General features: G+C 32.4%; 2 protein-coding genes across 10 annotated transcripts in view; both read left to right on the forward strand.

Annotated features, from left to right (window-relative positions):
• LOC129807383 (neurobeachin) overlaps positions 1 to 17,541 on the forward strand; it is a 401,071-nt gene that overhangs the window by 359,610 nt on the left and 23,920 nt on the right. For 5 of the 8 annotated variants that reach the window (XM_055856606.1, XM_055856607.1, XM_055856609.1 and 2 more), the window contains exon 22: positions 10,452 to 10,561. In XM_055856606.1, coding sequence (XP_055712581.1) covers positions 10,452 to 10,561 — 110 coding nt within the window. Of the gene's footprint in view, positions 1 to 1,951; positions 2,336 to 10,451; positions 10,562 to 17,026; positions 17,114 to 17,541 lie in introns of all 8 variants that reach the window. The other 3 variants (XM_055856604.1, XM_055856605.1, XM_055856603.1) reach the window with 2 other exon arrangements.
• Positions 1 to 17,541, forward strand: part of LOC129807385 (annexin B11) — a 372,667-nt gene that overhangs the window by 199,492 nt on the left and 155,634 nt on the right. The window lies entirely within an intron of this gene.

The raw sequence follows: 17,541 nt of genomic DNA on the forward strand, positions 1-17,541 counted from the left end.
GGTCAGCATCGGTGCCTGAAACATATAAATTTTTTTTAAGTAAAAAAGATTTTGATTAGAACAAAATCAAATTCGGTCAAGAAAACCGCAAGTTCAGAATCAAATTAGTTCAAAGTCAAAATATAAGTTAATAATATCTTGAGCACGTTCCCTGGATTAACAAAATTTACATTTCTTCCTTTCCCAAAGGGTTTGTATATTGTCTATCTCATTATGCGGATTTTGTGATTTTCAAAAGAAGAAGGAGAGTGTGAAAAAATAAGATGTGCAGACATGGAAATTTTTGAGAAAGTAAGGGATATGAATTTTGATTTTTTTTAATATCTTTCGGATTTAGAAAATATGGTAAAGCCATAAAAAAATTGGTAGATGAAAATAAAAAAAATGAAAATCGAAAACTAGATTTATTCAGTTATTCTACACAGAAAAAATATTTTGTAAAAATGTTCGTAAATGTTTGTGAATTCCTATTGGGGAGTTACGAAATGCTTGTAATTCGTATAATAAACAAACAAATTCGTAAAATGTTGTACTTTTTTCACAAACATTCTTCGTAACATGATCATTTGACGAACATTTTTTGTACTTTTACATACATTGGTTCGTAAATGTTCGTAAACACACAAAAAATTTTCGTAAAATTTTGTCACTTGTTCGTAAATTTTTGCCATTTTATCATTTTACGAACAATGTTTGTGAAAAAAATACAAAATTTTACGAACTTGTTTGTGGGTTATACGATTCACGAGCATTTCGTAAGTCCTCCATAGGATTTCACAAACATTTACGAACAATTTTACAAAACATTTTTTTCTGTGTACAAAGTAATCTATTCTTCTAAAATTAGATTTCCTGATATATATTTTTGAATGCATTGTTGTATTTGGATTAATATGGCTCCGGCACATGTTTTAGAGAAGGAAAGTTTCATGAAGTCAAATTTCGCATCCCTTTCTTCCTCACACCTATTGCATATGTCTATCTCAATCTTTTTCACTCTTCTTCTTTTTTTAAACATCATAACGAATTAAATTTAGCTCAAACTAATTTGGAGTGCAAAAGAATGAGATAGACATATGCAAAACGTCTCAAGAAAAAGGAAGTAAATTTTGATTTCATGCAATTTTCCTGACCTAAAAGGTGTACAGGATCCAATAGTTATTAAAATTTATAATTCTTTCGGCCAACTGGATATTTATTCATAATGCACTTTAATATTAAAATCCATAAAATATTAAGGAGTGTTGCTTGGAACCTTGTAGACAGTTTATCGTCTTTATTTACTGTAAAATCGTTCTTAATACATTTTAAAATAAATAAAAATGTTGACATAGCTTTGGTGCCTTATTTCGGCCACCTTCATTCTCATAGTTCTTTGCTCATCGGGAATTCTTCAAATGTCTTTTTCACGTCATCTTGTTTGTCGAAGCTACATTTTTTGTTATTCTTTTGCATTGTATAATCTCTAGAGTATGTAAAAACCAAAAATTCATGAAAATTCGAGGAACAAAAAATGTGGCCGGAATTGCAAGCTGGCCGGAATTTGGCACACTTACCCTACTTCTATTTTCCAAATGAAAGTTGCATTTTTACTGCTTAAAATAGCAAATTTAAAGAACAATATTAAATTGTCATAAATAAGCATTGCAATATCTCAAAAGAATAATAACAGCAGCTGCAGTGAAAATTCCAATAATCAAACACAACAGAAAAAAAGCCAGAGAGAAAGGAATTAATCCCAGAAAGTAATTCTAAATTAAACTAAATGCTAACAAAACCTCTTTCAATTTCCTCTCTAATTACACGCTGCTTTTTGTGGATTTGAACAAAACCTAAAAAAAAAAATACAAACTAATTGTCCCTGTTGGTCTTCCTATTTTAAACTACTTCTCAACTGATTTGTAAATATTCTGTACAACAATATAAACAAAACCAAAAAAAAACAATGTAGAACCGTCCGCTAGACCACTTTTTCCTCAATGGTCACATCACGTTTATCCACAATTCTTGCCCGGTTCACATCCCAATCACCAATCACTACCGCCACCGTCCCAGAATGCCCAGCAACAGCATCAGGGGCAGCATCACCAGACCCAACACAATCATCTTCATCACAACGCCAATTTCACGAGTAGCGAGATAAATACAAATTACTATCAGACGCGTGAGCACACAATCCTTACCAACAATTCCACCAATGCTTACCTGAGGAATCGGGCAGGTGGAATCAGTGGCGGTGGCGGGGGTGGAAGTGGTGGGAATCACGGAAATGGTAGCGGGGTCCTTCATAAAAATAACACAGTCAATAACAATTATCGCTTTAGGAGTGCTCCAGGTATACCCACATTTCTTTCTTCTTTTTCTTTTCTTTTCGTGATAAAAAGAATAATAATTAGAAATTTTTGATAAATAATTGTTTTCTTGATAAATTTACTTGTCTTGATCTGTTATTACTGTGTGTTCGTCTCCTTCAATGTACATGTTATTTTATTGAATATCATGTCAATTTTATTTATAATAGAGTCTCCTGATTTGCTTTTCAATAGGATATTAATTGGGAATTTAAAGGGGCGCTTTTGAATTTAGCAACATTGCATTCCTCACGATTTTATCTTAAATTTGTCTCTTGTGAAGAAAACGTAAATGGTAATATTTCCTGCGAAACTGGAACTAAACTGTCCGAGGAAAGAAACCGGTGCGAAAACTCAATTAACAGCGAAAAACGAAAATTCGAACCCTACTCCGGGATAAAAGAAAGCTTAAAAGTTTAATTACATAACATCAATATAAAGTTTTACAAGTTAAGAGTTAAAGACTAATATCATGCTTTAATTATTCCAATCTTTCCTAAAAAAAAGATAGCACAGCGTCCCAGCTTTGCGAAATGCTCGAACTCAGGTGAAAGAGCTCTCCGTGAACCAAGAGTTCGCATGGTCTTTTGGTGCATACTAGTCAATAAAATGACTATTCTAGAATGTTCTGGCATGAGTTACAAATTTACGGAGATACAAAAAATTTAAATACGACAAAGATAAGTCATTTACGGATATTTAACCGAATCATTACTGATTTCAAGACCTTTTCAAAAAATCCAAATTTAACTAACTCGGTTGAAAAGTTTTCCCCCTATACTGGTCAAACTTGAACCATCGAAAATTCAAGACGGCGATTCTTTAGGTCATACATTTGTTCGGCCGAAATGTTCACCTGGATGACCTCCAAAACATATCCAAAAATCAAAGAAATCGTTGGAACTGTTCTCAATATATACCAAAATACATGATTTTGGAAGGATGGTAAAGGGATAAAGAAAAGAAACGTGTGATTATATTGTTTTTTTATTGGGGTCACCGAAAACCGCAAGTTGATATCTTTAACCGTTTAAACTCCAGGACGGTGAGAAGTTGAAAAATGGCGGGTTATATAACTGCTCTCTTTTTGAGTTCAAGCAGTACCGTCGTTACGGGTGACTGCACGTTTTTTCGCTGTTTGACTGTTTGTTTCTTTTATCCAAGACACTATTGGAGAATCAAAATCTACTTCTGTTTGGGCTCAATAGAGATATTTAACGAAGAACGTGTATCTTCCTTTAGAGACTGATTTAAAGATTTGCTTACAGATATATTTTTAATTTAAGTGAAGTATTTTCTACAATTCAAGGGTGCAGCGAAGTGTCGGAGTGGGGGGCGGAAGAGAAGGGCAGTTGCCCCGATATTCGAAAATAAGAAATAAACAAAATTAAAAGGGGTGATAAAGTGTCTCAGGCTTCACGCAGTGCTCGAACTCGTGATTTAGATGCTACATACATCTTAAAATTTTAACGTTAAAGTTAAAAGTTCTTTCCCATCATTTACCGATTACCGGTTCTCAACCGATTTAATGAATAGATTGAATCAGTCAAAAGATCACCGAAATTTTTTATCGTTTATTAGTCGGTTTATTATCGGTTCAAAACTGATTGGAATCGGTTCAGTTTTGTAGGAAATTCCAAGACATTTCCAAAGATTCGGCTGAGAAATACGTTTTTTTACATACTTTTTACACTGTAACCTAGAAAAACCGTTATTAGGAGCACGACGCAAAAAATCGCACTACGCGTTTACCAGTAATCCCAAAAATCATGGATCCGGTAAGGAAGGAGAGGGAAGGGGAAATGAGGAGCATGTTAATTGTCCCAGGGCCGATTTTCAGGGGGGAGGGGTGCTCCGAAAGTCTCCAGGCCCTATCTCTAACCATTTGGGCTCTAGGCGTGATAACATCTAGACGGACAGTCGAACAGATAGATAAACAGCGTGCCATAATTTCTCAGAAATCATCTGAAACGCGACGTTATGTCGAGAAAAGTGATTTCCGGGGGGCGTAAGATAATAAGATTTTGGAAGGTCAAAAAATCGAGAGATTGCATATACTGCTCTCTCTGTGGAGTTCGAGCAGTAAAATAATTCAAGAGCTTTCATTCAAGACAGCTTTCCAAAAAGCCCGAAACCCCATTAAATCGAAATTTAATTTGGATTGAAAATTGATTTATGGTGATTTTTATTTAAAAGCATTGAGCAAAATCTAATTTTTAAAATCCTAAAATGGGGTTTGTAAGATCTTTGGAGATGTTTTTCATCAAATTTTCCAAAAAAAAAAACAACAGATACTATATGTCTCAAGAGTCTTTCAAGCTCTCCACTTCTTCCCAAAATATTCAAAATAGGATTAACATTGATTTTTTGGCGAATTTTGTGAAGAAAGTTTGGTGAAAAGTATTTTGTGACTGCTAGAAATCATTGTCCATTCCTTTTTTGATCAATATCCCGGTAGTCTCTTTACGGAAAGTCTTAGCGGTGTCTTTCAAGAGTTTTTCAAGCTTTCTACTTCTTCCCTTTTCACTTTATTAGAAGGCTTGAAGCATACGAAATTCTCTAGATTAAAAAAATAAAATAAAATTGAAATTAAAATGGTATTATTCACTCTTTTAAAATTTAATGAAAAAGTTTATTAGCTTTGTGAATCACTTTAAATGATCCAAATAAATAGAATTTATGCTGATTTTGCAGGTAAATTCCAAAATCTATTTGGTCCAAGAACGTTGTTGTTATATTTTGTCTAATCTATCGAAATCGTTAAAATCCGTGCAGAAATGAATAAAAGAACAAAATTTCCTAGAATAACAGCTTCTTAGTGGATTTTTTTCCTATAGATCCTAGTGATTGATTTTTCAATAAAGACAAAACTCATAAAGACGGGATTAAAATGGGTTTTGTTTTTGTTATTTTTCGAGAAAATTCTTGTTCTTTGTCTTCGAAAAATACTTCTTTAGGAATAATTCATCAATTTTGCCCTTGTCTTATTAAAATCCCAGATATGTTCGTCCTACAATTTCTGTGTTTAGAATTTTTCTATAAAAGTTCTCATTTCCCATGTCATTTTAGATTTTACTATATACTAAAGTTTTAGATGAAATGTAATGAAATTTAACAACCGAATGTTAAATTATGAATTTGACTTGTTAAATTTCTCATTCGAACGTTAGCTAGGTTGTGAAATTTATCATCTGGATGTAGGATAATAAAACCGGATTGTAAAATTTACTACTCAGATATTAGATGGTAAAGTCAGCTTGTAAAGTTTACTCTTGAGTTATTAGATTGTATATTCGACTTGTGAAATTTATCATGAGGATATTTAATTATGAATCCGGCTTGTAAAAATCGACATCTGGATATTAGATAACATGTCCGATTTCAATCCGATTTGCAAATCTTTACCATCTGTATAATAATGGTTAATATTAAAAAATCGTTTCGTAATAGGACGTTGCGCCACTTAAGTTTCTGGATATAGGTTGGCTTGTGAAATTATTCACCATTCGGATATTACATTGTAAAAACTTAATGTAACATTTGCCATCAGAATATTTGAGTAAGCCGACTTGTGTAGTTCAATATGCGGTTCACAAAATTTATCATACGAATATTGCAAGTACTACTTTTAGGTAGTACAATTTTAAAATATTTTTCCATCCTTAGAATTATGAGATCCTTAGAGTTGTGAGATCAATTAAAATACTTTAAATGACAAAAACTTTCAGTAATGCTGCCAATTTTATGGAGATTAGATATGATTTTACGGGAAATTTTCCCTAGGACAACCAATTGAACTGAACCCCCTCACTGGTCAGTCTGGTTTTAATGAAACACAAACCACCCAGAACATGAAATTTTTACGCAGAAAGTTAAGTAATTGTTAGATTGAGATTGACACTTTTTCCATTAAAAAAAAAGTTAATGCAAATTTGAAATATTATATTTTGCAATGTATAGGGGAAACTGGGGCAAAAAGTTACAAAACGGATATTTTATTTTTTTTACAAGCTACTCGAGCGCTTCAAAAATTTCTAATTAGCGCAGTTTTATAGGAAATTTACCGCTCTACAATTTTGTAAAAGTAATATTCCTCTATTTTGTAAGGAAATACGTTTATCGAGCCGATTTTTAAAAGGTAATTTTGTGACCATTCTCAAAAATGCTGGGGCAAATAGTACCAGACATTGGGTATTATCATATTTTGATTCGCTTCATTACGGGCCTGCGTAAATTTGAAAAAATACCTAGAGGACATATTTTCATAGAAAATTTATTCATCTACACCTTTGTAAAACACCGTTTTCTCTGCGAGAAAAGTGAGAAAACGAGAAAAGCGCTTTTCAAGCTATTTTAGAAAAAAAAAACACACACAAAAGACTGCAAATCGTTTGACCAATGTAAACAAGCAGCGAGACATGGTAATCACGTTTCCACCAGTTCACAAATTTTGAAAAATAAGTAGGTAAAAATTAATATCTGCTGTAAGAAAAATATCTAAAAAAAAATAGGGCTAAAAATTTCAATATTTTTTATTTTCTAAATTCCTTGTTCGAATTCTACGAAAAAAAAACTTAAGCCGCTATCTTATTTATCTTGGAAGATATTGAATTTTGAAATTTTTAATTTGTGACTTTTTGCCCCAGTCTCCCCTACACAGATTAAATTTAGAAACTTGAGATTTTATTTTATCAACAATTCTGATGAATGTGGAATAAATTACAGTTGAACTTTGTTAATATAATAACATATCTACATATCAAGCATTAATATGCTTGTTTTCAGTTGTTTCAGACATTTGAAATCCGTGAAAATTATCTAGTGCATAATTTTAAATTTATTTAATTAAATTTCTATCTCGTACCTTAGAGACAGATGAAGTGACGCATTATAAATTTTCTCTGTGAATCGTGCATACAAATTATGTGCTGTATATTATATAAATGGGAAAGTTTTGGTGACGTGCATCTTTGCAATTTCTGGATTGATAATGTGGGATTTAGATTTAGAGGGTATAATATACAAAAGATAAATGAGTAAGCGAAAAAAAAAGAAACTTTCTTCAGGAGACTCTACTATTAATATTGATTTGTTGTTTTATGTTTATCTGATCACTTGCTTCATTAAATTCCTCGCAATATTATTTGGCACTCTGTATATGTCTTCTTAATCAAGTCAATTTGAGCTTGATATAGCCAAAATGAACTTTATGGAAGTATAATCACATTATGCAAAATCATTGTATACATATCCAATTTTAAATTGCAATATGGACACTGAAATTGTACCACATTAATTGCTTTTCCCCTATATAACTTTAATTGATAGAGTTTATGTATATTGAAATGTGTATGCAAACTCCTTTGCTTGCTGTTGTTGTTGGTAATCCTCATGAGAAAGGATAACACAATAGAGTCTATCCGTAGATACATTGACAACATCTTGCACTTAACATTAAACATAATATATTAATTTTCCTATTGTAATTGCATCCAAACACATTTTCTATTAACGGAATCATGTTCTGTTCTTTCTCTAACTCTTTTTTTTCATTTTCTCTCTCTCTCTCTCTCTCTCTGTCTTTTATCTATCTATGGAATTAAGCTACAATCCCAAAATACTCTACTCTACTGGAATTTTAATTGTTATATTGCAGAGAAGTAGCATTTGCTGTATACTGAGTCAATTGAGAATCAGTTCTGGCGAAAAATAATTTTAAGTCACGCCTCTTTAGGTATAACCCATCTACAAAGTTTCGAATTTTTAATATTTGATAAGTAAATTTTATAAAATACCGAGAGTAAATCATTTCACCGTATCAATCTGAGTAAAGTTTTATGGAGCTAGGTCGTGAAATTTAAGCCACTCCCCCACGTAGACTTTTAAGGGGTTACGTATTAAAAAATTATTTAATTTTTTAATACGTTATTTTTAATATTTTACTAAAACTTGATCCGCTGAGTGTCCAAATTCAATTTAGTTCAATCCAATTTTCAGTGCGAAAGATGAGGGGTATGCAAAATTCGAAAATTTGTGATAATAAATTTTTATTTAAAAATTTTAAACTCAAGGCGGTGAACTTATTGTATACGTGGCATCTATGTGCCAGATAAACATGGCTCGAATCACTCTTTGGATTAGTTGCAGTAATTCTACACTGAGAGAAATCCGAAAAAGTTAAAATAACATTCCGGAAATGTTAATTTTACCCTGCAATATTGATGCGAAATCGGTGTAAATATAACCCTTTTTAGGTATATTAAGGGTTAAAGTTACCCTTTTTATGTTATTTTTACCCTTAAAAAGGTATAAAATTAACATTAAAAAATGTTGATGTATTTTTACACCTAAAATGTGTTAAAGTTATGAGGAAAAAAAGTTAATCGCACCCTCTTTTTTTATCAGTGTATAAATGTTTCTGCTAATTTAGATGCTACATTTTTAGTTAACGCAATGGCGGCTGTTAAGGCATAAACCCTAAGATCTCGGAATCATAAAGAATCTACTCTATTCACTGATCTGCTGAAGCCTTAGAATCCTTATGCCCTAGATACACTCACAGGTTAAGCCGAGAGCCGGCTTAGTGGGAAACTGATGGAAATGAAGTCTAATCATTCACTGAGAAAAAAAGGGTGCGGTTAACATTTTTTCCTCATAACTTTAACACATTTTAGGTGTAAAAATATATCAACATTTTTTAATATTAATTTTACACCTTTTTAAGGGTAAAATTAACATTAAAAAGGGTAACTTTGACCCCTAATACACCTAAAAAGCATAATATTTACACCGATTTCGGATCAATAACGCAGGGTAAAATGAACATTTCCGGAATGTTATTTTAACTTTTTCGGATTTCTCTCACTCAGTGTAGCATTGGATTCTTAAAGATAAATGACCTATTAGGCTCTCAAAAAATAATAAAATTGCTCGCTATTTAGGATTTTGAGACCTTCAGGAACTGGGCTAAACCTCTAGTATGAAGCCAGTAAAAGAGGTAGTCGTATTTTTCGAACCTGTCTTCTGAATAAAGAATAAAAATACTTTACTCAAGATATTTAGAGGAAAGCGTGCTATTTTCGCACGACTCAAGTTTCGGATAAGCCGATTTTTTTTTCTATGTTCCTCATGGATTTGATCCATGACTCTTTTCGGGAACTTTTTGATATTGTATTAGCTATTACCTTTTACCACATAATATTAAAATGAGTCAAATTAATTGAAGGTAGAGCGCTTTTTCTCCTAGTAGTATTCTATTAAATATTGATGAAAATATCAACTTAAAATGATTCGTGGGCGGAGCTTATTCTGCACGTTTAATCAAAGGGAAAATACAGTGTTTGGGAATTGTGTACTGATATAAAATTTTTCATATAACGTCTTGAGAAAATCTTAGAAGGAAATACAAAAAATGGTTTACGTCCCAAGAAGCAAAATAGCTGCCTTATAGAACCAAGTATTAGACAAGTCTTTTAGTACACTTTTAAAAGACTTAAAGTGAAAATTTTCTGTTGAAATTCCCATAGCAGCTCTTAAGATCCTTAAGAGTGCGCCACTTTACTCATAGTAATCTCAGTGGTGGAAGCAAGAGCGTTATAAGTAAATAAATAGATTTTTGGTTCTATAGTGCCTTTCTTAGGGAATTCTACAAGATAATTTTAAGAAAAATTGCTGCTTGGGGTATTTTTTCAATAACCTATTCGCCTTATACATCAACAAATTTATCAATAAATAATTTAAATAAAATATTCCAGTAGAGTAAAGTATAATCCCTAATGGACTTTTTATCCAAGCCAATTTATAAAAATTAATTTTTCAATTTATTCCCTCAAATTAATTGGCTGTTTTCAATAAAATACCATTGCTTATGTTTCTATCTTTGCCTGCATCCCACAATTGAGTGTTGTAACTTCTCTTGTTTCTTCTGTATATTTTTTTTTTTGGGTCTTGAGTGTTCTCAAATGATGTGCCATGTTTTGCAAGCAAAATATCCTTTTTAGATGTGAAACTCGAAAGCTCTCCACTCTCACTCTTTGTTAAGGATTTTCGATGAATAAACTAACATGGTACTCTTTGCCACTGTTTTCCGTCTCATTTCAGGTACAAGAACAATTCAGGATGAGGACTATGAGGTGATTGTTGTGGATGAGAACAATTCATCGGTTCTGGCAGACAATGAGTCACACTCAAGTGGACCACCTTCGATAAAGGTAAGTGGTTGATAAATTGAGTGATTTCTGTGTCGCGTGTCACATGCAAGAGTGAAATGTTTAAAGAAGTGAGGATTTGCAACAACAAAAAAAAAACAAATAGAAAAAAGAGGTGTTTTACAACAATGAAAATCCTCAAGAGAAGGATTATTATCTTCACTTTGTCTGTTGTTATGATAAGAAAAAATTAAACAAAACAAATCTGTCCTTCTCACCTAATACACAACACTAACACACTAACAAGTGATTAGAAATTCTCTATCACATAATTTTGTTATCCTTTTCTTTGCATGCTAATTCATTAGGTTCTTGTTTTAAAAGATTTTTTCTGTCTGTTGGTTGCTAAATTGCTTCTTTTTATTTGATTTTGTTTGTCTCTGGGGCACACAATCTCAAATTCAACAAGTTTTAAACAAGAAGAAAAGCTTAAGATGTTTTTTCACATCTTGACTAAAAATATATATATAACACAAGAAGCTTTAATGTCCATTCCTCCGTTTCTTCTTCTATATCGTGACTTCTTGTGAATTGTCTCAGTGAAAGTCCAACTGTGTTGTTTTTTTTATATTGTCCTGTGATATCTTTTTGTGTTATTTTGTCTTTGACATCAAAGAAACATTTTTAAGAAGATGGGAATATAAGTTTTTTCCTGAAGTTTTTTTTTCTTTGTATGTACATATTTCACATTGTTTATCACTTTTCACGTTGTGCACAAAGTAATCTGCAGTGGAATTTTATAAAATTAGTCATTTTGTGGAAGAGCTTCAGTATAACAAAAGAATGCTATTTTACTTTTCTTTTTAAATCCCATATTTTCCTGGGAAATTAATACTTCAATTGCTGATGTAATTCCATGCAAAATAATTACGTCAGGAATTATTTAAAAAAAATACCAAGAATAATTTTAAAACACAAAATATGATCATATAAATAAAATTTATCTATCAAATAAAAATTCCAAAAATCGATATCATTCATGAATATCTTTAAATATCCAAAGTTTTTAGGGATTCAGAAAAACATTTTTCAAAATAAGAATTAGTGAAATTTTGGGTTCAGTTTTTTAAAATATTTTCATTTTAGGGTATAATCAATTTTGACAAACTTATTTCTCAAGATTAATGCCCAGTGCACAATAACTTTTGCTCGTAAACATGCTTTCAAAATTGTCTATGAGAGTAAGCGAGATGACCAGATCTAGGTTTTATTCACTCTCACTGAAAAGTCAAAAAGATGTTTACAAAACAAAAGTTATTGTGCGTTGGGCATAATGCATTAGTAATTGTTTTTGAATGATAAGATCCAGTGGAGAATACAGGGTGAAATGCCCAGTCAGCAAATGGGTAAGGAGCCCCGGGATACCTAAACCAAAATTGTATTTGAAAGGTTGAGGTGTCCATCATTCAGGATTGATAAGAGGTTCTATTTAGTGACAAGGGTGTAGCTAGGATTTTAGATAGAGAAATGGCCACATTGGAGAGTATCTTCAAAAGAAACCGTTTTTCGAACGCAAAAAGAGCTTTCTCGAAAATTTTCAAATCAAAGCCTAGTTTTCATTAATTTGAGCTTATATTTTAAAAACAATAAAATCCTTAATAGGGTAAGTGTGCCAAATTTCGGCATAGTTGCATGTAAGCACCGAAGTCCTAAGTTTGAAATGCAATATTTTTAATTCATATTGATATTTTTTGTTACTTCCTTTTCGGGAGGGTTGTGTGGAACCTTCAAGACTAGTTTATCATTTTTGTTTTCTTTAAATCACTTCCTAAAATATTGAAAAATTAATAAAAATATGGACATTGCTTTGGGTAGTATTTCGGCCACTTTGTGTGAAATACCGGCCACCTTGTTTGTGGCCACCTTTTGTGACGCAACGGATAGAAAATTTCAAAACGTCAAACGGAACGAGTTTAATATTTAATTTACGTTTATATGACTCACAAGCCTTGAGATCTTCCGTGTAATTTGTCCTGAAGACCTGAAGAGTAGCATCTCAAATTTACGCGCAGATTCCCGTAGCAATTTGCACTTCCTGAACTCTTCCAATGCCTTTTCCACATCATCTTTTTCATAGAAGCCATGATTTTTTTCTCTGGACATTGTAGAATTCAGAAATTGAATAAGAAAACATAAAATGAATAAGAAATTTAGGAAAGCAGAAGATGTGGCCGAAATAGGCAACACTACCTCACTGTAGAGACGCTCACAAAGTATATACTTTTTTACGCGAAATGCAGGATCCAGCTGGGAAATTTTACCCGAAATTTAAAGATTGATTCACTATTAACATAAACAAAAACAATATTTAATGAAAATTAATCAATTTTCATGAAAAACACCGAAGGAAAACCTTCTGCACTTCACCACAAATCACAAGACTGTTAGAAACACAATCGATCTGTCACATTTTTTGTAAGACTCTTTCCACACTGAGTTTTTACAACACAATTTAAATTCAAATTCTACCTATAATTTAACTGTCTTTGTGTTAATACATCCTAAAATGAATAAATATTTGAAAGCAAAATGAATTCATTGACTATTCGAAGATTAGATACATAATTTTAATTAATTTATTTGCATGGCCGAAATTATACTCAAAGTGGCCGAAATTAGAAGCTGGCCGAAATTTGGCACACTTTCCCTATAACCTTTAAGAAAAACGAAATTCACTTAGGAACTACGAGGAAAATATTATTATTCCATTTCCGCGACGATTTTGACGGGTTCAAACAAAGGGGTACGAAAACGTTCTCATGTATCCAAATAGATTTTTATTAAAGCAAACTCCATTTGAAACTTTTGGGAATAGTGTCCCAAAATGATATTCTTAGATCAAAAAGTTTTCAGACTCTCTACCGACGTAAACCTTATTTTAATTCTATTTTGATAATTTTAAGTGGTTGGGATATAACTCACCAAGAGTCGTCAATTAGATTTTATAAAGCAAATAGGGTAAGTGTGCCAAATTCCGGCCATCTTTTTTGTTCCTCGAACTTCCATGAATTTTTAGTTCTTACATACTCTAGAGATTATACAATACAAAAGAATAACAAAAAATGTAGCTTCGACAAACGAGATGACGTGAAAAAGGCATTGGAAGAATTCCTGAAGGGCAAGGAACTATGAGAATGAAGGTGGCCTAAATAGGGCACCAAAGCTATGTCTACATTTTTATTCATTTTAATAGCGGAATCATAGAGATGTAATTCGTGTCGCTTGGAGATCTCCAAGTTCACCCATTCTTCTCCGTAGCATTTTTTTCCCTCTCATATTTTTTTCAACCTATTCTATGACTTGTCTTTGCCAAGCTAAAGAACTTGGAGATCGGTGATTTGGGCACTTGGAGATCGGTGATTTGGGCACTTGGAGATTTGTTGGCGCGTGGAGATTTCATCATTTGACGTTTTAGTCATTTTGTCTTTTGGTTTCCTGATTTATCTTTGCCAAGGAAGGACTTGGTGATCGGTGATTTGGACATTGGGAGATTTGTTGGCGCGTGGTGACTTCGTCATTTGGCGTTTTGATTTTTTTGTCTTTTGGTTTCTACCATGTCCTTGTGCTTGGATGTCAAGTTATATAAAATTAGGAATTTCAACCACAGTCTAATATTAACCACTGTCATAGAACGGTTATATTATATCTGTAGATAACCGACTCCTCTTCAACATACTTATGATAATTTAATTTTACCCATTCGCATTTACGTATGCTACATTAACCCCACACTAAACGATTTTGGATATTTTTTGTCAATAAAACACATTTTTATTTAAAAATAAAAAGTCTTTTCTTAAAAACGTGAATTCCAAAATTTTTGATTTCCTAACTATCCATAAGTATTATGCAGATTGCAGAACTTCATTCCCCGAAGAGTTGATCTTTCAATTCTTAGTTTAGTTGCTTTTATTTAAAGTTAAAAATATTGTAAAAATAAATATTAAAAAAGTTGAAAGCAAAAGTGGAATCGTCGGAAAGTGAAATCGACGCGATTCTTTATCCCAAAATTCACCTCAATTAAATTTTCACGCATCCCGAGTCGCAAGCATCGCGAGTTGCACGCATTTCGAGGTCACATGTAAAGAATCTCTGCTACCATAATCTCATCCGGGCTTATCACTGGTCATTTTCTATTTTAAATAGTCCAAAGAACGGTTAGAATTACGCTTAAAATCACGCACAACTCAATCAAAGTACGATTAAGATTACGCTGAAAATCACGCACAGCTCAACAATAAAACGGTAAATCTGCTTAAAATCACGCTCAGCTCAATCATAAAACGCTAAATGCGCTTAAAATCACGCACAGCCCAATTGTAAAACGGTAAATGCAGTTCAAATGTGATTATGAAGAAATCACACCTAATAACGCACAGATCAGTCATAAAACGCTTAGAATTGCACATTCTTAACCATTTTATGATTCAGCTATTCGTGATTTTAAGCGCATTTACCGTTTTATGATTGATCTGTGCGTAATTTTAAGCACAATTAGCGTTTTATGATTGAACTTTGCGTGATTTTAAGCGCATTTACCATTTTATGGTTAAGCTGTGCGTAATTTTAAGCGCATTTACCGTTTTATGATCGAGCTGTGTATGATTTTAAACGCAATCTTAACCGTTTTACAATTGGGCTGTGCGTGATTTTAAGCGTAATCTTAACCGTTCTTTGGACTATTTAAAATAGAAAATGACCAGTGATAAGCCTGAATGAGCTTATGGTAGCAGAGATTCTATACATGTGACCTCGAAATGCGTGCAACTCGCGATGCTTGCGACTCGGGATGCGTGAAAATTTAATTGTGAGTTGAATTTTGGGGTAAAGAATCGCGTAGAGCCAATTTTATCCATTTCGTTTGTTTCTTATAATAACCTTTAAACTTTTTTTGAAAAATATGAAAAAAATTGTTCTCAAACACTTCATTCTCAAAAATTTTGATTTTTTACAGTTGCTCAGTAGCATTGAGTAGTACATTCTCTAGAAAGGAGACCTTCCAGTTTTGCTTTCAACTTTTCTTTTAATATTTATTTTTACAACATTTTCAACATTAAATAAAAGCAACTAAACTAAGAATTGAAAGATCAACTCTTCGGGGAATGAAGTTCTGCAATCTGCATAATACTTATGGATAGTTAGGAAATCAAAAATTTTGGAATTCACGTTTTTAAGAAAAGACTTTTTATTTTTAAATAAAAATGTGTTTTATTGACAAAAAATATCCAAAATCGTTTAGTGTGGGGTTAATGTAGCATACGTAAATGCGAATGGGTAAAATTAAATTATCATAAGTATGTTGAAGAGGAGTCGGTTATCTACAGATATAATATAACCGTTCTATGACAGTGGCTAATATTAGACTGTGGTTGAAATTCCTAATTTTATATAACTTGACATCCAAGAACAAGGACGTGGTAGAAACCAAAAGACAAAAAAATCAGAACGCCAAATGACGAAGTCACCACGCGCCAACAAATCTCCCAATGTCCAAATCACCGATCACCAAGTCCTTCCTTGGCAAAGATAAATCAGGAAACCAAAAGACAAAATGACTAAAACGTCAAATGATGAAATCTCCACGCGCCAACAAATCTCCAAGTGCCCAAATCACCGATCTCCAATTGCCCAAATCACCGATCTCCAAGTTCTTTAGCTTGGCAAAGACAAGTCATAGAATAGGTTGAAAAAAATATGAGAGGGAAAAAAATGCTACGGAGAAGAATGGGTGAGGGCCATAAAACTCCGGGGGCAATAAAAATTGAACCCTTCCCCAGGCAAATTTCCAAAAGAAATAACAAGAGCATTGTAATTCCGAAGCAAATTTTTGCATGTCTTGATCACTTTAATTAATTATTCTCATAAAACTATTAGTCAGATTTTCATAATTTTAGTACCAATGATCATCTGAAGAGTCATACTTTCCACTGGTATCAAAAAATTTTCCAATCGGACGACCCTCTGCGATTTGGTCATTGGAATCTCCACGTTGGCACATTACATCTCTATGATTCCTATGTAAAATGTATTAAGAATGATTTTAGAGTAAATAAAGATGATAAACTGTCTACAAGATTCTAAGCAACACTCCTTAAGTAGAAGGAATAAAAAAATCAATTTCTATTAAAGATATTACATTTCAAACTTGAGACTTTGGCGCTTACATGCAACTATGCCGAAATTTGCCACACTTACCCTATCTCTTTTTTCTCAAACTCTAGTGATCCTTAAAGATTTAAATCTTGCGTGTCCCTTTGCAATAAATACCAATTATAAAATTCCACTGATAGACATTTTCTGCAAACTGCTCCCACCTGGCTTTAAAATAACACAGCGTGTATCTGCATTGTGGCTTGTTTGGTAATTTGATTGATAAAATTTATTTAATTACATATTTTATTGTATTCTTTTTTTTCTTTGATACCGAAAAAAAATATTATACAACTACTAACTGCATGAAAACGACAGGCTAAACGACAAGTATCTACATTAAGTGGAAATTTACAACCATTGACACCACCTTTGCAAAATGTGCCTCAAAAGATAAATCGCAAGGTAATTTTAATTTATTAAGTAAATAGTGAGAATATTAGGCAAAACAAAAAAATCACACTTTAGCACTTTTTTCTTAATTGATGGAGACACCCTGTGTGTGAGTGATTTGCATAAAGTTGAACTTGACTTTATAACACTTGAAGACTTCAAAAGTGGTTCAATTGGACTTATTGTTCCTTTTAATTGGAGCAAGATATAAGAATATTTTCAATGAAAAAAAAAGTCTATGAATTAAATTTTGCTCTCGTTTAAGTTGTATGGAAATGTCTGTAATTAGCAATGTTTCTTGACTTAAAAGAACAATTCTGTCTCTTTCTCTCTATCATTCTGTTTCTATATATCTTTTTCTTCAAGTTGATAAATTCAGCACATTCTGTGGTGTTTATGAGTTTCAATTCACAAAGTACCCCCATAACACTAATGAAATA

The sequence above is a fragment of the Phlebotomus papatasi genome, chromosome 3 (genome assembly GCF_024763615.1).
Source record: "Phlebotomus papatasi isolate M1 chromosome 3, Ppap_2.1, whole genome shotgun sequence".
Lineage (NCBI taxonomy): Eukaryota > Metazoa > Arthropoda > Insecta > Diptera > Psychodidae > Phlebotomus > Phlebotomus papatasi.